Source organism: Myotis davidii, unplaced genomic scaffold, assembly GCF_000327345.1.
Source record: "Myotis davidii unplaced genomic scaffold, ASM32734v1 scaffold173, whole genome shotgun sequence".
Classification (NCBI taxonomy): Eukaryota; Metazoa; Chordata; class Mammalia; order Chiroptera; family Vespertilionidae; genus Myotis; species Myotis davidii.
Window position 1 is genome coordinate 3,444,235 of NW_006286303.1, and position 22,899 is coordinate 3,467,133.

Here is a 22,899-nt window from a genome sequence, read left to right on the forward strand (position 1 = left end):
GGAGGTGGGGGGGTGGGCAGGAGGTAGGGGGGTAAGAGATCAACCAAAGGACTTGTATGCATGCATATAAGCATAACCAATGGACATAAAACACTGGGGGACAGGGGAGGCTAGGGGACTGTCTAGGGCGGGGGGAAAAATGGACACATATGTAATACCCTTTGTAATAAAAAATTAAAAAAAATTGAAATGATTCATCAAAAAAAATGTATCAAATGTAGACATTGCCTTGGACATGATAGCCATCTTTATAAGTATATAACATTCCCATCCATGAACATAGTCTTTCTCCATTTTTTTTCAAGTTTTTTTGGTATACATTTCCATAAGATTGTATAGTTTTTTTATTTATAAAGGTGTGCATTTTATATTAGATTTGTTCCCAAATTGTGTGTGAGTGTGTGTATATATATTTAAATATATTTTTATTGATTTCAGAGAGAGAGGGAGAGAGACATCAATGATGAGAGAGAATCATTGATTGGCTGCCTCCTGCAGGCCCTCTGCTGGGAATCGAGCTTGCAACCCAGGCATGTGCCCTGACCAGGAATCAAACTGTGACCTCCTGGTTTGTAGGTCGATGCTCAATCACTGAGACACATTGGCGGGTCCCCAAAGTATATTTTTAAATAGTGTTTTACTGCCACTATGACTCTTTTGAAAGAAATACAAAGAGTTTTGTGCTTTTTCTCTAACCTCATCTCTGCTTTAGTAATTGATCTGCTCTTGGAAAAAGGTCTCTGCTCTTTCCTTCCCCTCTGACTTTGTTATTGCGCAGTTTCCTCACCTTTGTTGCCTGCTTTTGTTCCAGCAGTTATACAATAGCAACTGACAGGCCTGGTCTGCCTCAGGGTTTCCTGCTGGTCACCCCCTTTCCTCGCCTAGCCTCACTTCTCACTTTTCAACTCACAGACCCCCTAAAAGCATGACCCTGTCCTCATGGCAGCAAGCTCCCAGCCAGCTGGTGGTCATTTGTAAAGTGGGCCCTTAAATTAGGTACTAACTTCTGCTGTATTTCTGCTATCTGGGCCTACACATATTTCAGGAAACTGCCTTCGAGAAATACAGTAAGCAGAAACCCCTGTCCATTGCTCTGCCTGCCTTGGTTTTCTGTTCTTAGCTGGATACAGAGGTTTGTCTGTGGTGGATGTACCCAGGGTGTGCATCTCCACTGCCACCCATTTGCACCTCTCCCTCTCCCAGCCCCCGCCTCATCCACCCCCTAAGCCTGTGCAGGCCAAGCACTGCTTTCACATCCGCTCCTTCTCTGAAGAGTTGCCTGTATTCATTCAGCTGAATGTGAGACTGTATTATGCACCAAGCACTTGAAATCGGGATGGAGTGTAATTGCCTTCTAAATTGTTTCCTGGCCTTCGACCCCCTCCGGTTCTTCCTCCGTGGTGCTGCCAGAAGTGGTATTTGTAGAAAGCACCGTCTGATTATGTCTTCTCTTTGCTGAGACTGGTTAGTGGGGCCCCAGAGCTGCAGGGTCCACGCCAGCTTCTAAGCAGCGTACTCGCTGTGCCTCCATGCCTCTGTCAGCGTTCCCTCCATCTGCAATGCTTGACTCCTGTCCCCCCAGCACTTTTTCCCTCCGACAGCCTGCCTCGGGCATCGCCCCCGGGGAAATGTCCTGAATTACTCCAGTTCAAGTTCATGTCTCCTCCCGTGCTTCCCCTGGACTCTGTGCACACTCCTCTGCTTTCGTTCAGCCAGCTGCATTATTGAGGGCCGTGAGCATTATTCTCCGTGCTTGGCTACAGCAATGAGGCAGAGGGGGTCAGTGCCCACAGAGAGGAGAGACACGTACTAAATGAGTGAGAGGATCGTTTCAGAGAGCAGTGAGTGCTCCGAAGAAAACCAGACAGCAGCGGGCTAGGGCTGGGCTGGGCTGGGTGGGTCTGGAGCAAGTGGACAGGGAAGTCTTCTGGCAAGAGGTGACATTTACACCGAGCTCCGAATGAGCGAAGTAGTATGGAAGCATCTGGAAAGGAGCACCTGCAAGTGCCAAGAGGCAGGGAGAGCGTGGAACGTGAGCTACAGGAGAAGGTTGGCCTGTGTGGCTGGAGCAGAGTGAAGGGCGTGGGCAAGGCCGGAGATGAGGTCAGAAGAGCTGTCAGATCTGAAGACAGCTGGCCTGTCCCATAGCAAGGAGTTTGGATCTTATTCACAAGTGCACTGAGGAGCTGTTGGAGGGCTTAGGGGAATCAGCGGTGTGAAGTGATTTATGTTGGACCCACACTGAGCACCAAATGTCTGTGACTCACCTGTGCACGTCTCTGTAGGCTGAGTTGTGTGAAGGCAGGGACTCTGCGAATCTCTGGCACCTCGTCCCAAGCACTGTTGGTAAATATTTGGGAATTTAATGAACAAACAATCCATGTTTTCTTTTGATAAGCTCTGTTTAAGTGGTTGAGTCTTTCACTTGTGAATAATAGCATTTTCGATTTAAAAAATATATATTTTTACTGATTTCAGACAGGATGGGAGAGGGAGTGAGAGAGAGAAAATCATCAATGATGAGAGAGAATCATCAATCTGCTGCCTCCTGCACACCCCCTACTGGGGATTGAGCCCGCAATCCGGGCATGTGCCCTGACTGAAAATTGAATTGTGACCTCCTGGTTCATAGGTCGACACTCAACCATTGAGCCACACTGGCTCGGCTAACATTTTCAGTTTAGTCAAATGTGACTGTTCTGGTTCTGGGACACTCCCCGTGCGTAAGGAAATGTCACGGACCTTTTCAAGACTCTGGGGTGTTATTATATTCTGGATGTTCTCTCTGCCTTTGAAGTAGTACCACAGGAATGTTAAATAGAATCTCAGGGACCAGAAAGAATGAAAAGCCATGACATTTAAAAAATGAACCTATCAGTAGGCTATAAGTCACATGCAGACATAACATCACAGTGGCATTTGTTCTCAAAAGGAGGGAGGCCAGCGTTCATGTCATCCAGGGTGTGGGGCGACGGGGAGCAGGGCTGGGAGGAAGCCGGCACATGCTGATCATTGGGACTTCCTTGGTTCCATATAAGGACAGTTGTATATGGTTTCCATGTCCTTATCTTCACTTTTAAGCTCTTAGGAAATACAGACCTGAGATGTGCCATTTATCATTCCTGTACAATAGTCCCAGTAATTTTATGGGATTGACGTTTTTGGACTCAGCTTTGCGGTGGGCATTTAATATAGTTAGTATTTTTCTATTATAATTTGTATCTCCAATTTACAGGTGTTCTTTGTTAAACACTGAGTTTTTTCCGAGTCAGTTGGAAACATCTGTCTGTGTCCCATTAAATAAAGCTATAGTTGAACATCTCCTGGTGGAATCACAGTCCAACCCAGTAGACTTGCTCTAATGGCATCATACTTGTAAGAAGGATCTTTTCTCATCACTCCTCTACCTACGCTCAATTAAAGATTACCCTACAGGTGATAGAGCGTTTAAAACTCAGTACATCAAGCACAGTTTGGACTTCTTTTTAAGCTGTAAATATTTTTCTCTGCAGAGACTTCAGCAACACAGAAACACTGTGTAGTGAACAGAAATATTATTGTGAAACGTGCTGCAGCAAACAGGAGGCCCAGAAAAGGTGCGTAAAGGGCTTCGCTCGAGAGGCTGGCTTTGTGTCTGGACGGGGAGCCAGCTTGGGAAGCCTGCCAGATCTGGTTTTGAATCCCAGTTCCGTGGGCTCATAGCCAAGGAGCTCTGGGGAAGTCATTTACCTTTGTCACGGGTAAAAGTAGGATAAGAATGCCCACCTTGGAGAGTTGTCCATTCGTATGATTATTTGCTCATTTGGTCACTCATGCATTCCTTCCACAGATATTGATTGAGTGCTCCTATGTGCCCTGGGTAAACAAGTGGTCATCAGATACAGTCACTGTCGTCTTGGGGTTAAAGGCGAACTATTAAAAGGACCTAGTAGAGTACATGACATATAGTTGTTACTCAGTAATGTTGTTAGTATTGCCCAAACATTGGAACTTCTTTTTGTTTTAATCCTCACCCGAGGATACGTTTATTGATTTCAGAGAGAGTGGAAGGGAGGGTGGGGGGAGAGAGAGAGAAAGAGAGAGAGAGTTATCTGTGTGAGAGAGAATCATTCACCCGCTGCCTCCTGTACACACCTTGACTGGGGATCGAACCTGCAACCGAAGTTCGCTGATGGGAATTGAAACCGCAACCTTTTGGTGGACGGATGACGCTCCAATCAACTGAGCCACCCAGCGAGGTCGCAGAGCTTCTTTTTTAGAAAGTATGAGGTTAAAAATTAATTATTTGATAAGGAGTCATGAGGAAATCAGTAACACATCAATTATATGGATAGCTGTTAGGAAAGTTATCACATTCTGAATTGATGTAGGACCCAAGGTTGCCCATCCTTTTCCCACCATCAGTTTCAGCTCTTGGACAATCTGAGATAACCAGTGCTTCCCTGCTATTTTCCCCCAGAAGCCAAGAAACTTGACATTTTAATTATCCTGTGAAGTCTCCCTGTGAGTTAAATTTACCCGGCCCCTGGTTGTGGAATGCTCTCAGTAACTCATAGATGCTCATTACTGCCATCTAAACCCTCAGAGGCCCGAGGCTGAGGATGAAATAATTCCTCTGCCCAGCCTCCCAGCCCTTCTCATCTTTCCTTGCTGCATCTAAACGTACAGAAGGTTAGTCACTGTGGCAGTTGGAGCGTGGGTGGTAGGCACTTCTCTCTCCTTAGTGGTCAGGGAAGCCCGCCTCTGCTCCCATCCGTATACCTAGGCCAGCCCAGGTCTTCGATGTGGCAGGAAGGTGATTTCTGTGCAGCCCTGGAGGTCTCGCACATTAAAATGTCATGTACTTCTATAAAATAGGAGGTTCCCCATAATTCATATGTTTCTGCTGATGTTATTTTGCTTACTTTTTTATGAACAGAGTTTTACCTTAAAAGATTCCTGAATAGTATTCTCATAAAATTTGTCCCTTTCAAATAATATGCATCAGATGTGTACACAGGCTGAGCAGGATGTACACAAATTCAGGACATTCATAGACAGGGCCCTGGAAGGTGCCCGGAGGACACTCTGTTCTACCAGTGCTCACTACAGAGACTGTTGTCTTTGTGACTTTCTACCGAGGAATATTAACGGCCCTTGGGTGAGAAAAGCTTTCTGTGTTTATATAAGTTTGGGAAATGCTGCATCAAACAATAGAAAACCGTTCCGTGAGTGTGGATTTCTCAAAACCACTGTGCTAAGGTGCAGGGAGGAGCTTCAAAACAGTGGCATTGTCCAAACTGGGTTGCAGAAAGCCCACCCTGTTAGTGTCTCCAGGGCACTGAGGAGCCCAGTTTGGGAAATGGAGCGCTGAGCCAATCCCTGAACGAGGAAACTGAGCCAGAGAAGGGAAATGATGGGCCCAAGAGCACAGAGGGAGTGGGAGTGAGCCTGGCACATTTGGTTTCCTGATGCCAGCGGCTGGCAGTGGCTGTTCATCCTTGTGGTCCTTGGAACCTGGAAGTCCAGACCACACCCTTCTGCTTGTCCTCGCCCCAGCGTCCTCTCCCCAGAGCTGCCACCCTCCTGTCCAGGATCTCAGGAAGGGGCTGAGGAGGGTACCCAGGTGCTGTTCCTCCCTAGCAGGCTGGGCAGTGACAGAGAGCGATCGCACTCCCTAATTTTATTGGTACAGAAGTTCTGGAATGTCTCCTCTCACTCAACAACGCCCCAGGCTGCGTTTTTCTCTGGCCGACTGTGCTCAGTTAGCCAAGGATGTGGGAGAAGTCAGCTCTACACAAGTGAGCAGACTTTTACTCTTATGAGTGGTTGGTCATTTGCAGTTGGTTAGACCCTCCTGCTCTCCATCTGCAGGCAACAGTGGATTCTGTTTCCCTAACGGCTCGGGTACAACTGGGTTTCTATTTCACGGTTCCGTAGGATGAGAGTGAAAAAGCTGCCCATGATTTTGGCCCTGCACCTGAAGCGGTTCAAGTACATGGAGCAGCTGCACAGGTACACCAAGCTCTCCTACCGCGTGGTCTTCCCGCTGGAGCTGCGGCTCTTCAACACCTCCAGCGACGCTGTGAACCTGGACCGCATGTACGACCTGGTGGCCGTGGTGGTGCACTGTGGCAGGTATGGGCCAGCGGCAGCGGGGTGCACGTGGGAAGTAGGGGGGTCATCCCTGTGCCCAAGCAGACCCAGCTGGGCCTTTCCTGGGCTGTGAGTCCGAGTAATAATGGGACTATTTGTGGAATCTCTTCCAAGCTCTTGTATATATATATCATCTAAACAAATATAAATGTGTCTACATGCACACATAAAGTGAAATCAACTGCATTATGATAAGATAATATAAATGTTTTATCACAAGGGAAATAATAAATCTTTGGTTATAAATGATGCTTGGGAGGAGTTTGAAATAACTTGAAGGCATAAATGCTTATGCTGTGATTTTAATTTTTAAAAAGCCAGGTTACAGGTTATGTGATTTCAAAAGTATTTTAAGATGTATGAATAAAGACGAAGCAGTAGATCAGAGTTCAGTTTTCTGGCATTTTGAATGATTGAAAATGTACTCTTAAAAAATATTGTTTATGTATTTCTCAGTCTTTGCCCAACATCCCATGAGAAATATATAATCAGGCCCCGGCTGTGTGACTTAGTTGGTTTGGGAGTCACCCCGTAAACCAAGAGGTTGCCGGCTCAGTCCCCGGTAAGGGGCGTGCAGGAGGCAGCCCAGCAGTGTTGTGCTTTCACATCGATATTTCTCTTCCTCTCTCTCCCTCTCCTGTCCTCTCTCTCTAAAAATCAATAAATTATTTAAAAAAAAAAAAACAACCACAGCAAACTCTATTTTTACAAAGTACATAATCAGAAGAGAAAGAGAGAGAAGGCCCCTAGATAGAGATGAGCAGTGTTTTGCTGAAACTCCTTTGATTAAATCTTTTTTATAATTAAATCTTTTCCGTAATTTGGAGATGCCTGAGCATGGAAAGGCTACTGAGACTTCCCCTCTTGTTTTCCTTTGCTCAGCTGGGGTCGGTGTGTGCTCTCTTCCTGGGTGGGCACAGCTTTCCCTGCCCTCGCGGCTTCTAGATTGGGACGTGCCACAGTGCGGGTGTCTTTTCCTCTGCATCTTGCCTCGGTCGGGCTGTGGTGCACGGACTATTCCGGGAGGTGCACAGCTCCACGTGGAGGAGTGGATGGATGAGCTTTTAATCCTGTGTTGGGGCGGATGGTATCCTGAGCTGTCACGTCACATCTGAAGCACCCCTGTTTTGTCCTGCACATATTGACCAACTTCAGGTCACTGGATATTTTGTGTTCTCAGTTATATTTCTCGGGCAGTGATAAGCCGGCTTTGTGTTTTCCCTGAGGAATAGTTCTAACAGGTCCCTTTGAAGAACCCAGGGGCCCAGTGATCTGGAAGCTGGCCAGGGACACTAGATGGGACCCCGGCAGGGCTTAGGAAGAGGAGGTTTTGGGAAGGCAGAGCCTGGTACCTGGAGGGCATCATGCTGAGGCAGGCAGTGTGATGGGGAAACAAGCGCTCAGATTTTTAGGCTACGCATGGGTTTTCAGTGGGATCTCTGTGAGTGCCAACTGTGATCCTGGGAGCACTGGGGAGGGCACGGCGGAGACCCATTGAGGAGACAGGACGAGCGAGAGACCGGGCTTGGGACAGGCAGCCTCTGTGATGGGTGCACGAGGTCAGAGCAGCCCTGGCAGCAAGGGCGAGTGGGTGCTGAGCCACGCATGCTGCTCACTGGGATTCTTTACATTCTTCCCACCAGAGGCACATTGTTCTGATACACAGAGCAGGGCTGGCTGGGGGCACCGGGAAGCTCTGAGGTTAGGGAGCTGAGCCCTTCTCTGTGCCAGGGCCTCTTGGCTCACGGTGGCAGTGGGTGCACAGCCTCACTCACTGATATCTGCTGCAAGCTCTTTTGAACCCTTGTTTTCTGGGTCCCCGGGCAGGATCTGAAGGTACAGAACACTATGATTTTGATTCATACTATGAGGAATGAACCAACCAGGTGGTGAAAGCAAGGGGAGTGATCGGCAGAGATGTATCTACCCAGGTGACCTTTTAGCTGAGGGCTCAGGATAACATGGGCCAGAGTGCAAACACTGGGGGAGGATCGTTTCAGGCAGTTGCAGCGGGTGGAAGGCTCGCATGTGAAGGGTGATGTGTGTGAAAGCTGAGGAGAGCAGTGGGCTGGAGCTCAGGGAGGGGGCAGAGGGCCGGGTGAGGTTGGAGAAAGGCAGGAACAGTTGGTGTGGGTCATCTTGTATTTAAAGAAAGTAACCATAGGGAAATACCGCTTTTTAGCTTTAATGATGTATTGCACAAAATAAAACTCTAAATTCAGGATTAAAATCTCATTTGTGCAAATCTTAACTACAGAGTAATAGCTGTTTAGTTGTTCTTTCTACTATTTTTATCTTCTATACTAATAAAAGGGTAATATGCTAATTAGACCAGACATCTTCCAGACATCCATCCAGACAAAGCCATGGTGGTAGGGGCCGAGGTAGAGGCAGTTGGGGGCAATCAGGCAGGCAGGGGAAGGCACTTTAGGGGCAACCAGACCAGCAGGGGAGGGCAGTTAGGGGTGATCAGGCAGGCAGGCAGGCAGGCAGGTGAGTGGTTAGGAGCCAATGGTCCAGGATTGCAAGAGCGCAGGGATCAGGCCTAAACTGGCAATAGGACATTCCCCAGGGGGTCCCGGATTGGAGATGGTGCAGGCCAGGCTGAGGGACACTCCCCCCCGCCCCCCGCACAAATTTTGTGCACCGGGCCTCTAGTTGTGTAATATATACCTTTTTATTTTAATGCTTGGTATTATACATTGTGGTTTAGTAACATCTTTCTGAAACTTAAATCAACTCCTCAGAATTTCCCAGGGATCTTCCTGGCTCACTCACAGCAAAGTCCAAAATCTTAGCCATGAGAGCCCCTACCCCCTTTGGCTTTGGCTGCCCCTGGCGCTCTCAGCTCTGGCCTCCTTGCTCTTCCGTGAACACAGCAAGAACTGTATGCCCCAACACCTTTGCACTTGCTGCTCCTTATTCCTGATGCTTCCATCAGGAATAGTCCATGGCTTGTCACACAGTCCTTTCCTTCAGGGAAATTTTCTTCTGCTCACATCTCATGTTATCAGGCCCCTTCCATCCCTTTATATCAGAGAATGCTGTCCCTCTCCACTCACTATGCCATCCATCGGCTTTATTCTTCATGGCCTTTACCACCACTGCCGATGCATCTACATTTTAGTTTGTTTATTCCCTATTCAACCCCTACCCCTACAAAAGTGGGACTTGGTTTTGTTCACTGTGTTTTCCGCTGACAGCCAGAATAGGATCTGGCACATAGTAGGTATGCATACAGTGATTATTTGCTGTATTTGTCGAATCTGAATGTCTGTTTTCCCCTGGATTGTGAGTCCTTAGACACCATATGTCCACTCATCTCTGCACTCCATCTGCCCAGCATAGCGCCAGCACCTGGTGCTCCTCTGTGAGCCGGTCAGGCCAAGTTCTGCCCTGATGCTAGCTTTCTCTAGTGAGTCGCTGCTTATAAAGAAGTAAATGTTAATGGGTTGCTGTCTTTTTCTGTCTTTTCCAGCGGTCCTAATCGTGGGCATTATATCACTATTGTGAAAAGTCACGGCTTCTGGCTTTTGTTTGATGACGACATCGTAGAGGTGGGTATGCAGAGTGCTCTGCGGCAGGGGTGGGATGGGGATCGCATTTTGGGGCATGTGTAGGTGTGGATGTTTTCTGGAAGAGGCCTGTTTTCCTACCATCTGACCTTAGAACAACGCACATTTCTCTCAAAACGAAATCCTGCTGCTTCCCTTTATGGAGAGGGAGGAGGGGTGTGATCACGGCCCCCTTAACACTGTGTTCTGATCACCTGATCAGCCGTGGACAGGGGAGTTTTACACCACCATCGGTCATATTTATAGTGCGTTCTGCCGCCTCACGGACTGTAGTCCTCTCTGGTAGAGACCAAATAATGCACTTCGAAACTCTGTTAAAATTTTCTCATTATATCAAATTTTTCTTGTATTGGTTATTAAAAACTTTATTTTTCAGTCTGTTGGACCTGGAAAATCTTTATATTATACCCAAGTATTCCAAATGTTGATTTTATTGTAGAGGCATAGTAGCTGGAGAGAATTCATGCTCAAAGACATGGTCTAGTTTAGCCCATGGGATAAAAAGAAAGGGAAAGGATCACGGTGACTCCCCAGGCCCCAGTTTGCCATTAGAAAGACAGAAGTCCTGGCTCCTCCTGCGTGCCCACATGCGGCTGCTGCTAACTTCGAGGGTGGCTTTCTCCCCAGAGATGTGCAGTTCATGCAGTCGTGTCCTCTGCCAAGTCTGTGGGAATGCCGGCTGCCATCGGAAGTTCCCAGTTGTGATTGTATAGCCAACAGTGTTCCTGACACTGACTTTGTGCGTTCCATTAGTTTTGTCCTTCTCCCAGTCATCACGTTACACAAGTATATTGTTTTATTTCTCTTTTGTTGCAGAAAATTGATGCCCAAGCTATTGAAGAATTCTATGGCCTGACGTCAGATATATCAAAAAATTCAGAATCTGGATATATTTTATTCTATCAGTCACGAGAATAACTTAAAGGACCGTGGGACTAACTCAAGAGGGGGAGTGTTCAAGCACTGTTACTAGGTTCTCTGCGGACTTGCTTCTCCCCGAGGACCACCAATGTATTACTCCGAGTCTCAATGATCTGGCTGTGTTAGTCTCTCTCTCTCTCTCTCTCTCTCTCTCTCTCTCTCTCTCTTGTTTTTTTTCTACATGCAGCACTATTTGTGGTCTTATTTTAGTCTGAGGTAGAAGTTAACTGCAATCAGATTGTAGTAAGATTTATATGAATAACAGTTGCTAATTTTAGGGTCGGGTAAACATTATGCCACTGGCTGTCTCTGGCTGGATTAGAATGACATGTCCTAGAATGTCTGCAGTCTGTGTGGAGTCTTTGCTGAGCTTTCTAAGTGGTTTCCAGGGTCTCCTTTCAATGCATTCCTTTACCGGGTCCCTGGAAACGTTGCTACCCATGTTTAGCTTCTCTGCCTCGAAGGACAGAATTGGATAGATGTTCACCTTTAGGGCTGCAAGTATAGCTTTAAGTGTGTGCAGGTGAAATTGTTTAAAAGTGAGTAACCTCAGATACTAAAACCATGCTCCAGGTGGGGCAGGGTGAAGAGCTGTTCAGGGTGCCAGTGTGTGCTCAGGCTGTGCTCACCTCGAGCTAGAATTCCCTGGGGCAAAGAGGGTGGGGAGCTCAGAGCAGGCCAAGCCAGGAGGAGGAAGCTTTCATGGGGAGAGAAAGGTTACTTATCTTCCTACCAAAACCACATTCAGGACAATAACTCCGCTGTGTGTTCTTAGTGCCGCTTTCTCCCGCAAGGTCCGTGCGTCGTCTCCCTCCTCTGCCTGGCACTGCTGAGCATCTAGGGCACCTTTCCAGGCCTGGTGTCGGCCTTTCGCAGTCCGTGGTCGCAGGGCCAGGACCCCGGTGGCTGCCGCCAGCGCAGCCCTCCTGAGCAGTCAGACCATCGTTCTGTGCCCGGGAGAACGAGAGCACTGCCCCGGTCGGACCAGCTGCGCGCTGGGCCGCTGTTCACTCTGAGGCAGCTCAGCCTGCTCGCTGAGGCGGTGGCAGCCCAGGCCAAGGTGGCACCTTCCCTGGAGGGAAGACTGGAGTTAACTGGCGTGAAGGTGGGTCGAGGGAAGTGTCGGCGTGGGCGGAGGAGGGAGCCAAACGGCGGCGTTTCTTTGACTCAGGCTCCTAGGATGCTTGACAGGACGGAGTTTTTTGGATGAACCTCATCTCACCCTAGTTATTTTTTTCACTTTTGTTATATATGTATTTATTAGATCATTTGAGTATTGGTACCTTTTATTAAAAGGGTTGATGTGGTGTTTTGCCGTGGAGCTGGTTTTTGGTTTCCTACAAATGCTATGAGTCATAGACCTTCCTTTGGGAAGTCGGTTGACCTCCATACACTATAATATACTGTGAACACATGATCTTGTTATCTAATAAATCAGCGAACGAACATACAGGTGTTTGGCATAATGTGAACTAAAAAATTGAAATGGAAAATGTTAGTGGCCATTTTGCAACAAGTAAGAGCATAGCACTTTATCTAGATGAAAACTGGATTTCTTATCTTTGAAATATCGTGAACTGTTTATTGCTCAGAACTTAAATAAGCATGCTGACACTTCATTTGTTCATGCTTGAAGTGAAATGTTTTACTTTTCACTGGAGAAGACAAAACAGGGTGATCTTCACATTATTGTTTTATACGAGTGACAAAAGTATACATCGCCTTGTTTAAAGGCAAATTCATATTTATAAATATTTTGTCTGTTTTTTCCTCCATGAAACGTATGCAGTGATCACTTACCAGGAAGGTGAGTTTTTATTCTGTTATTAAGGAGAGATACTTTCCAATTGAAGGTGATTGCTGTAGGGAACTGTTTGTACTATATATAACCCATATATTTGACTGCAGGTTGCAAAGTTTAAGAAAATGATGGTTGATATCTAATATATTTGGAACTGATTCTTAAGAAAAACTATTAAAATTATCTTTGAAATGACTCTTGAAGCTAATTTATTAGAAAAAAAATGTTTCATTTGGAAGCCTGTGTAAGTAATACCTAAATGCATAGATTCAGGATGCCTTTTTTTTCTTATAAAGAGTTTTTTTCCCCAGTGACTTAACTGAAGTAATTCCTTTTAATAGAAAGTGTCAGTTAAAATTCAGTTTCCATGGATAGATTTTTGTAATAAAAAAAAAAACAAGAGTGGGGGATGATGCAAAGACATGGAAATGGTCATGTGATGCAGGAAAAGATTGGGAAAATGCACTTATCCTCCAGCACTCTGTTGGGTTTTTAAACTTGAGAGCTATTGGGTAATTTCTCCCTTCTCTTCAATTAATGAAACAGACGCTAGGCAGCTACTTCCCCCGGGTCATTTCACGTTCTGTAAAGACAGCAGCATGCACACACTTCTATTTTTCATCCCTCATTCCTCCCCCAGAGCGGAGATCGGTGTGGGAAACCCGGGGCCATTCTGAGGCCGAGGATAGCACGAGGCTCAGCAGTGCCCCCGCGTGGCCAGGGTGTTTACGTGTCGTTTTCGGGAGGGAGACCTGCTGTATTTTTTTTCAACTGCTGGGTGTTTTAAAATGAGTTACCGTGTTTTACACTTGACACGAGAAGAAATACTTGCTTTACTGGCTACTTACTAGCTTAGCATCTAGATGATGGTGCAGTATGCCGAAAAGGTAGAGTCTGGTAAAATGCTGACATTGGTCCTGGATGTCGATGCGTTTTCCATTCTGAGGCTGCGTCAAGTGGCCTGGACTGAGGCAGCCAAGGAGCAACACAGAGGGTGCTGGTCGGAATAGGAAGCCGGCTGGTTGTGTCGCCTGGTATATTCTGGATGTCAGATGAAGTGGGGAAAGAAATGGCAGAAATGGCCCCCAGGCGTTTATTTTCCTGGGTACCCCTAACTTCATGGGCATGCCTAACAATGAATGATGCTCTAACTGGAGCTTAGGGCTTATTTTCGATACTGGAGTGTAGCTTTATTACAGATGGACTTTATCTTTAAACATTGCATTTTGATCAACTTTGTATAGTCCCGTGTATTAAAATATTGTGCACTAAATGTTTTGCCCTGTTTTGCTCTCCTGTGATCAAGGCGTTTATCAGCACTGTTGTGATTCACTCTGTAGATGGCATGGGTCAGGGAAAGGGTTTCCTACTTTCCTGCCTAAGTAAGTTTCTGTTTTCCAGTATTACATTAATTTATTTTTGGCTTCCATTACTGTGTAACCAAAATAGTTACTCTATGTGTGTGGCATTCATATGACTTTGTTGCTAAAAAAACAAAAACAAAAACAAATAGTTTTCACTTAAAATAATCTGTACCTTAATTTTTTTAAATGTAACCAATTCAAGCACTTTAAGCAATAATGTCAATCTTGTGAAATTTCAATCAGTTTAACACCCTGCCTCTAAAACTGTTTGCAGAAAATAAATAAATTAAAAAAAATAGGAATTCTCTTCCTAGAGAATTATATCTGGGTAATGTTATATACATTATGTTATAAAAATGTGAGTCCTTGTTAAGTCTCATATCTAGGTAGTTATTCTGGACTTAATTTCATAGCAGTGGGAATGTAAAGAACATTCTGGTCATTGTAATAGATAGAGGCAATGCTACTGTCAAGGTTGATAAAGTCACTGTCCTGGAGGTAACTTACTATTTTTGAATGAAGAGGCCAACAGAATTAATCCTGAAATCTGTAGCAAATTGAGCATATCGGTGGGAGAAAAAAAAAAAAGAATTAAGGATTGGCAATTAGGCATCACCAAGAATTGCTTAGCTAGGGACTTTGCATATGAAATCTATTAGTTGCAAAATAAAAGATGTATTCCCCAAAAGGAAGTGGCTGCAGCTCTGGGATCCCATCAGCATCTGGCTTCTCCCTGCCTGCTCTCAGCATTGCCTGAGCTTGCCTGTCAGCTCCTTCTAGAGAGCACACAGTGTTTCAAAAACATAAATCCATTACATTGCATCAACGACTTGGGCATATTGCCTCTTAACTCTCACGTTAAAAGAGCCGGCGTGTTGAAAGTCCTAACACTGGATTTTATGAATCAAATATCTAAACACTTTCTTTACATTATCCTCTATAATAAAAGGGTGATATGCAAATTGACCCTAAGGGCAGAACTACCAGGGAATGACTGGTCGCCGTGACGTGTACTGACCACCAGGGGCCAGACACTCAACGCAGGAGCTGCCTCCTGGTGGTCAGTGCGCTCCCCCAGTGGGAGCAATGCTCAGCCACAAGGCGGGCTGACGGCTGCACGCAAGCCTCTCGCGCTGCCTCGGCAGCGCTAAGGATGGCCGACTGTGGCTTAGGCCCGCTACCCCTGCTCCCCGGGAACTTACATCCCCCGAGGGCTCCCAGGCTGCCAGAGGGGCAGGTGGACATCCCCCAAGGGGTCCCGGACTGCAAGAGGGCACAGGCCAGGCTGAGGGACCCCCCCCCACACACACACACACCTGGAGTGCATGAATTTTTGTGCACCAGGCCTCTAGTTATCAAATAATTAGAACCAGGCATTCAGGGCATGAGAGTTTTTAAGCTGTGTGACTATTTTATTGGTTTATCAACCTGTGTTTCCTTTTATAGTTCCCTTATGGTTCAACAGTGCTTAAAAAAAGCATATTAGGAATTTACAAACAAATGAAAAATAACTTCATGTTGGTTATGAGGCACCACAATCAGAAATGACATGAGATTTTGTAACGAGGAATCCTAACTTTGTGCTCATTTCCCACATGGCGATTCATAGTAAAGTATTTATTAACAGCCTTGGATATCACGTTCACCTCAGTTACATGGACCATGTTTGTGTGAGGGCGCAGGCTGTATCAGGGTGGTTTTGAACCCCATGGGAACCCTTCGTGGGGAGGTTGGGCACTTACGTTGTGGGTTGAAATTCTATTTTGTTCTTACCTCCTTAGCGAAGTCTTGAGTTTTCTTCAGAAGAAAACTGAGACTTACAGATTTGACTTGGCTGGAAGCAAAATAATTTGATGGTTGAAGCCACCATTTCTCGATACTTAACCAAGTCCTTTGCTTCAATTCAGCTGTAATTTTATTTCAGCATCTGTCTTAATTGACCTTGCCTGACAGAACATTCTGTGCTGAGACAACTGAAAATAAACACAAGACATTTTAAAAGTGAGCCATCGTACCTCCTGAGCAAGCTAAGCCTTTCACTCCAGAGCTCATCTCCAAGTTGAGTTTTATTTACTCGTTTCCCAAGCGAAAGGATAGAAAAATATTTTGTAAGGACTTAATGAAACCTGTGTGAAAAGATCATTCCGTTGGCCTCCGCATCTCCATCCCTAGGATGAATTTTTTGAAAAGTCTTTGAAAAGAAGTTATTTCTGCATATTTTTCTATTTCTGCGACCCCCAAAACCCAGAGAATACAAATAAATTGCTAGCCTAGGTATGTTGTATGTCCCCCTGGACTTAGAAGGAAGGCTTCAGCAGAAGTTGGGGTGAAGGTTGTGGAATAGAGAGAAGCCCTCTTCCCGGATGTTCATTGATAGACCTGGGGTCTTTAAACTTTATCATCTGAGGAGTTGTGAGGGTTTATGAGGAACAACCTCACCGCAGACTCTGTCCTTAGATGGGAATTTGTACAGAACATAGAAGAACGAGGGGGTGTGGATATCTGGAGTAAGAGGAGGGGAATAAAGTTAAGATCCTTCTAGCATTACTTTTTAGCTTCTCAGCCTTGGTCCCCAATCTGCAGGGTTAGATGGAACCCCAGTGAGCCCCACAAACGCCTTTAGCTGATGGATATGCAACCTACAGATTCTGTGCTCTTTGCTGTTGCCCCGACCTTGAACTCTGATGGAAGAAGTTTAGACCCAATTCAATAGAAGCCTGAAAAAGCTCTACTGGACTATGTCCAGGTTCCAGTGTGGGCTGGTTGCCAGCTGGTGCCATCGTCAGCATGTGGGGAAATAGAGGATCAGAAGGCATAAGAGTTCAGGTCCTGACTGTGGCTTCCTGGTTCCATGAAGTTAGAGGTTGGTTCGACCTCATTTGTTGGGGTTACCGTGCTCATGCATGGTGTTTGGAAAAGGAGCTCTTCTCCATGGGTCTTTGAGGAGACGCACAACTGTCAAAACAATAGAAAGCATAGACTAGTTACGTTACGTAAACATTCTAGGGTAGTACTACGCTATACTGTTCCATTCATCTAATCCCCACGACATTCTCCAGGCATGAAGGCAAGCCTAAAGAGAGGTGAGAGACAAGCAGCCCCTGACAGCCAGACACCAGCCTGAAAAGCTACGCCTTGGATGTTGTTGGGGGCTGCTCGGCACTCACAGCTGGGCCGTGGTGTTTTCTGGCTGGGGTAATCTCACAGACACCAGCCTCAGACAAGGTCATGCTGAGACCATGATGAAGTGAAACAAAAAGTAAGACAATTTCATAATCCTGTCTAAGCATAGACAAAAACAAGGTCACTGCTACCACAAACACCAAGCGTCTCCTCCCCCCAAATCAGTCACTGCTTCACCCAGGACAGTGTTAGCTCTCATCGGTCCTAGATGAGGTTTCAGATACACGGTCAGAGAATTGTCCCCACTGCTTGACCACACCCAATCCAGGTGGAACCCCTGTTCCTTGAGCCCTCCCCTAAATAAGCAAACCAAAACCCCAATCCTATACGTTCTTTCTCTCCCTCAGCTTCCCCACGGTGTGTGGCCTCACTGCTGTGAGGGTTACACGGTGTGTTCGACCACAGTTGTGTGCCTGGAGGTCTGGTGGGAGAGGATCGACAGAGGAGTGTGCTAAACTGACAGATATGTCACTTCCTGCGGTCAGCCTGGGCTGCTGCCTCGCAGCCGGAAGGAGAAGGAGCCACACATGGTCCAGGCTGTCGTCAGTCCCCCATTCGTCTGATTAATTTGCAGTAACTCCTGCCCAGAGGGCACGGTGTTCGGACTGGATGCCAGTAACTGGGTGCACCTGGGCCTCGGTTTTCCCTAACCTGTCAAATACAGTGAGAATGGGGTTGTGAGGTGTAGAAACTTCTGGAAAGCTCAACAGGTATAGAATGTGATGATGATGAGTTGGATACGGTGAGACCAACAAGCTGTGTTCATTGTGTGTGGATTCCTGGCACCTCCGCACCTGCCCTTAGAATCTCTCAGGCCCAGGTGTGCCTGTCTCTGGAGCCCGGGAGCTCATTTGGGGTCAGACCTCGAGGTGGGGTCTGACGACAGGGATGGGGCCTGAGCTTCACCTGTCGCAAGGGTACAGTCTGCTTCGAGAATTCCAATGTTCTCCACAGAGGGTCCCGGTTCTGTCTGGGTCTTGTTACATGTGAGCTTCTAGCAGCAGTTCTCAACCTGTGGGTCGCAAACAATGAAAATACATCCTGCATATCAGATATTTACATTACGATTCATAACAGTAGCAAAATTACAGTTATGAAGTAGCAATGAAAATAATTTTATGGTTGGGGGTCACCACAACATGAGGAACTCTATTAAAGGGTCGCGGCATTAGGAAGGTTGAGAACCACTGTTAGAGCCATAGGGCTGGGGTGGAGTGAGGGTCGGAGAGGGGTGAAGGCGGAGGGCCAGTGGGATGATTGGGGACATAGTGCACAGCCTAGTGCCCTCTAGTGGGAATAGCCTAGAAATAGCCCCCAATTTTTCTCAACTGCTGCACACGTCTCGGTCTATTTATATATATTTATATTTATATGTAATTTGCCCATGGGTTTTGTTAAAAACAAACCCAAGACCTGACAGTTATCTTGAAGCTAAACCAGGGCTTACATTAAACAGGCAAGATGGGGCCATGAACACAGGATCCCAGAGTCACAGGAGAGAAGAACACGCCTCCCTGACGACAGTGCTCCGGGTCCCTCTGAAGGTTTTGCTTAGAAGGGGCGGCTGAGTGAAGTCAGGGCCTGCTGTCGGCAAGGCTGGTGTGGAGGAACCTCGTCAGAGGAGGACAGCTGGTCCCTGTTCCTACTTCACTGGTTAATGTTACAAAGGGAAGGAAGAAAGGGCAGGAAGGAAGGGAAGAAACACGGCACCTTTGAGAAACGGATGGAAGGGTTTAAGTCAAAGGCCTGAGAGCCACTTTCTTACTGGAGGAGGGTTAGGGACAGTGCCCAACAGCCAACCGGCTGAGATGGCAGGGCTGCATTTTATTCCGCATAGTCCTACCTAAGGGCAAATATACTTTTTTGTTTCTGTTACTCGTGTTTTGGTGAAAATTCTTTGTAAGCTATTGATTTTGGGGGGCACAAAGATTAAGAGCTCCCCAAAAGTGATACAGAATAGAAGCCTCGTTGATTTAGAATTACTAGAAAATTATCTTGCATTTTGGAACAGTTTTACATTATTTTTTTCCCTAAAGGCATTTATTTGTAATTTTGTCTGCCGACCTCAAACTCTGGGATATACAATAGAACTTTAATTACAGTGGGTGCAGGATTTTTCTCTGCTCCATTTGTACATATGGGGGAGTGAAGTGTGGGGCAGAGAGTCTATTGTAACATCTGAGAACAGGAGCTGCATTACGTGAGTGATGGACGGGTGAGAAGAACATTCAATAAAGAAAAATGGCTAAGGATAGCTTGAAGGAATAGGAGAAATCACGCGCATTTCTTCTTAGGCATGGCTGGCAAATATGTGATTTCTGTCACGCTAAGATTTGGATGAAGCTGACTGAAAGCATATCTTTTAAAATAGATTTCAGGGAAAGCAGGTATATTTTATTTTTAAAAACTTTATTATGGGCCGAAACTGGTTTGGCTCAGTGGATAGAGCGTCAGCCTGCTGACTGAAAGGTCCCAGGTTCGATTCCGGTCGGGGGCATGTACCTGGGTTGCGGGCACATCCCCAGTGGGAGTTGTGCAGGAGGCAGCTGATCGGTGTTTCTCTCTCATCGATGTTTCTAACTCTCTATCTCTCTCTTCCTCTCTGTAAAAAATCAATAAAATATATTAAAAAAAAGAATTAAAACTTTATTATGGGAAATTTTAAACATGTACAAAGGTAGAATAGAGAATACTGAGCCTCCATCAACCCACGACTCAGCTTCCACAGTTAACTGTGGCCAGCCTTGTTTGGGCGGAGAGAATTTTCAGATAGCCCTGGAAAGGGGCTCACGCTTCAGGGGTTGAAATCCATAAGGGATAAATGCATGGGGTGTTAGTACAAGTTAGATAAACAACCAGCTCTAAGGGACTGTCCACTTGTTTTGTCATTAACTTGAAATAATGTGTCATTCCTCTAACTTGAAAGGTTTCCTTATAAACATCAGAAACACTTTTGCAATACAGAGATTTTATGGTTGGAATAGATGTAATTTGTATCATGGATACTGTGAAATATGAAACTGAAGTGCTTGACGGTAGCTACATTATTTTGAAAAATTATATGAAAACTAGAGGCCTTTTGCATGAAGAGATTCGTGTAATAGACCTTCCTTCCCCTGGCTGCCAGCACCAGTTTTCCTCCGGCACCCAGGACCCAGGCCTTCACTCCGGCTGCAGCGGAGAAGCCAAGCCTCTTCAGTCTTCGGTTGTCGTCGTCTTCAGTCTTTGCTCTGTGCCTGCATATGCAAATTAACCACAATTTTGGTGGGTTAATTTGCATACTCATCCTGATTGGCTGGTGGGTGTAGCAGAGTGACACCAATTTGCATGTTTCTCTTTTATTAGTGTGGACTAGAAGGCCCATGCACAAAAATTTGTGCACTGGTAGGGGTCCCTCAGCCCAACCTGTGCCCTCTCACGGATCACGTTGCCGCTTGCCCTGCCTGCCCTGCCCATCCTACCCAAGATAGGGCAGGCCAGGATCTCGCCTTGGGCAGTGCAGGGGGATCTGCCTGCAGTATGCAAATTAGCTGCCATCTTTGTTGGTGGTTAATTTGCATATCTTGCTGATTAGCCAATGGGAGGTGTATCGGAGGTACGGTTAATTTCAATCTTTGTCTATTATTAGATAGGATAATGACCCTGTACATGAGTTATCTCCTCGGGTTCTTGCAACAACCCCTGAGATGGGATCTAATATTATCATGTCCATTTAGAGATGAGAAAACTGTTCGGTACTTCCAAAGCGTGCAAGTCCCTTTTGGAGCCCTTTGTTTTGGCACCACCCAGTTTACCTGGTTTAAATTCCAGGTACTAATGGTGAGGTGGTTTAGAACCAAGATTTTGTTCATTTGATCTTTCCCCAAATACACAGATATAAGAGCACAGACTTTGAAATCAAATTAACATAAACTGGAATATAGACTCTGCCACTTCCTAGCTGTGTATTCTTGGTCAGTCTCAGTTTGCTCATCTGTGAAATGGAGATGAAAATAAAAGTATCCCTGTCCAAGTGTTGTTGTGAGGATTAAATGTCAGGCAATAACACAAAGCCTGTCACTGTTCAGTGCACTCAGTACTTTTGCTGTTGGAATGTAAGTGTTCAGAATGTATTAGCTATTGTTTTATCTTTATTAATTCATTAATAGATCTGGACTAGCTGAACACAGCGGTCCCAAACAAATCTCCTTAAATACATATTTAAAATAGGACTAAGTGAAGTTGCCTGGGTTAATCTGAGAAAAGAGGTGAGACCACACAAACACCATTTAGCTTAATTCCTTATACTTTGAAGGTCTGCCTCTCCATGAAACACCAGCTCATGTTCAGTCGCCTCTGTGGCCTAGTTCTGAAGTTAGCCTGTTATATCATCTTTTCCTTTAGGCAACAGTGTCCACAGATTGGGGTTTCAGGCATCACGGATGCTATTGTGGCCAGTGGAAGAGAGAGCAGAAGGCTGACATCACATCATCAATCTTGCCCTTTGAGCAACTTATAGAAGTAGTTTTGCGAGAAATTTTGTCCGCAGAGCTGTTCCGGCCGCTGGTGTCTAATTAAGTCAGCATTTGCTGCACTTGCTCAAGGACACCGCTGCTGGTTGCAGGCCTTCCTGGGGCGCACACTGTGGGGCTCAGTAAGGGCAACCTGTGCTGGCGGGCCCCACACACAGAGGCTGCAGTGTCTCCTAGGCCCGAAGGGACAGCTGTGGGCCCTGGTGAAGGCTTCCACTGCCTGTGTCCGCAGAGGCCTGGCCCAGCATACCAACTGCGCAACTTCATAGCCATTTGACAAGCCCTTTCCTGAGCCATCAGGGACCTCCTACTGGGCTCTCTCACTCAGAAACACTTGATTCCCTAGGGGTAAGACGACACACTGATCTTTCTTTTTAAAAGCACGTTGTATTACTGCAAAAATAATAGTAGTAGATGCTCATTGTCCACATTGGGAAAACAGTAGAAAAAGAAGAATCTTCAGAATGCTTTTTTTGCCATTTTTGGGGGGGTATATTAGACTTCCACACATATGTTTATAAAATTAAAGGTGATGCACAAATCATGATTATTGTTAAAAATCCCAAAATATCCAGTTAGAGTAACAATTTTCTTTCTCCCAACTCCACTTTCTTCCCCAAAAGTAACAACTAATGAAAGTTTGTAGAAGGCCTCTCCATAGCTATTTTTGCATTAACACACACACACACACACACACATTTAAACACACATTTAGTTTTGATTTTTAAAAATAAATGTTATTAAATGTTATTCTGCAACTTGCTTTTTCTTCCCAACTTTATAGTCTTGAAGTTCTTTCTACCCTAGAGCTACTTCATTAAAAAAAAAAAAAAATCGTATGTTATTCTGTATGTACCATAACTTACAATTTAAAAAAATTGTTTTATTGCTTAAAGTATTACAAAGAGTATTACATATGTCTCCTTTTTTCCCTGCCCTTAACAATCTCCCGGCCTCCCCTAACCCCCAGTGTCTTATGTCCATTGGTTATGCTTATATGCATGCATACAAGTCCTTCGGTTGAACTCTTATCTCCCCTCCCCCCCACCTCCCACCCCTCAACCCTCCCCGGCCTTCCCGCTGTAGTTTGATAGTCTGTTTGAGGTAGCTCTGCCTCTGTATCTATTTTTGTTCATAAGTTTATAATGGTCTTTATTATCCATGAGTGAGTGAGATCATGTGGTATTTTTCCTTCATTGACTGGCTTATTTCACTTAGCATAATGCTCTCCAGTTCCATCCATGCCATTGCAAATGGTAAGAGTTCCTTCCTTTTTAGAGCAAGGAAGCTGCAATTTTAAATTGAGTAGTTAGTGAAGGCTCCAAGGGGAAGGTGATGTTTCATCTAAGACCTAAAGGAGGAAAAAGATTTGACACTGCAGATATCTAGGGAAAACTGTCCCAGGCAGT

At 45.7% G+C, this 22,899-nt stretch overlaps 1 protein-coding gene across 1 annotated transcript in view; it reads left to right on the top strand.

The window, feature by feature from the left end:
- USP46 (ubiquitin specific peptidase 46) overlaps window positions 1-13,941 on the top strand; it is a 55,722-nt gene extending 41,781 nt beyond the window's left edge. Inside the window, exons 6-9 of the mRNA XM_006757825.2 lie at window positions 3,513-3,596; window positions 5,920-6,117; window positions 9,614-9,692; window positions 10,527-13,941. Coding sequence (XP_006757888.2) covers window positions 3,513-3,596; window positions 5,920-6,117; window positions 9,614-9,692; window positions 10,527-10,628 — 463 coding nt within the window. The 3' untranslated portion in view covers window positions 10,629-13,941. The remainder of the gene's footprint in view (window positions 1-3,512; window positions 3,597-5,919; window positions 6,118-9,613; window positions 9,693-10,526) is intronic.
- The last annotated feature ends 8,958 nt before the right edge of the window (window positions 13,942-22,899 follow it).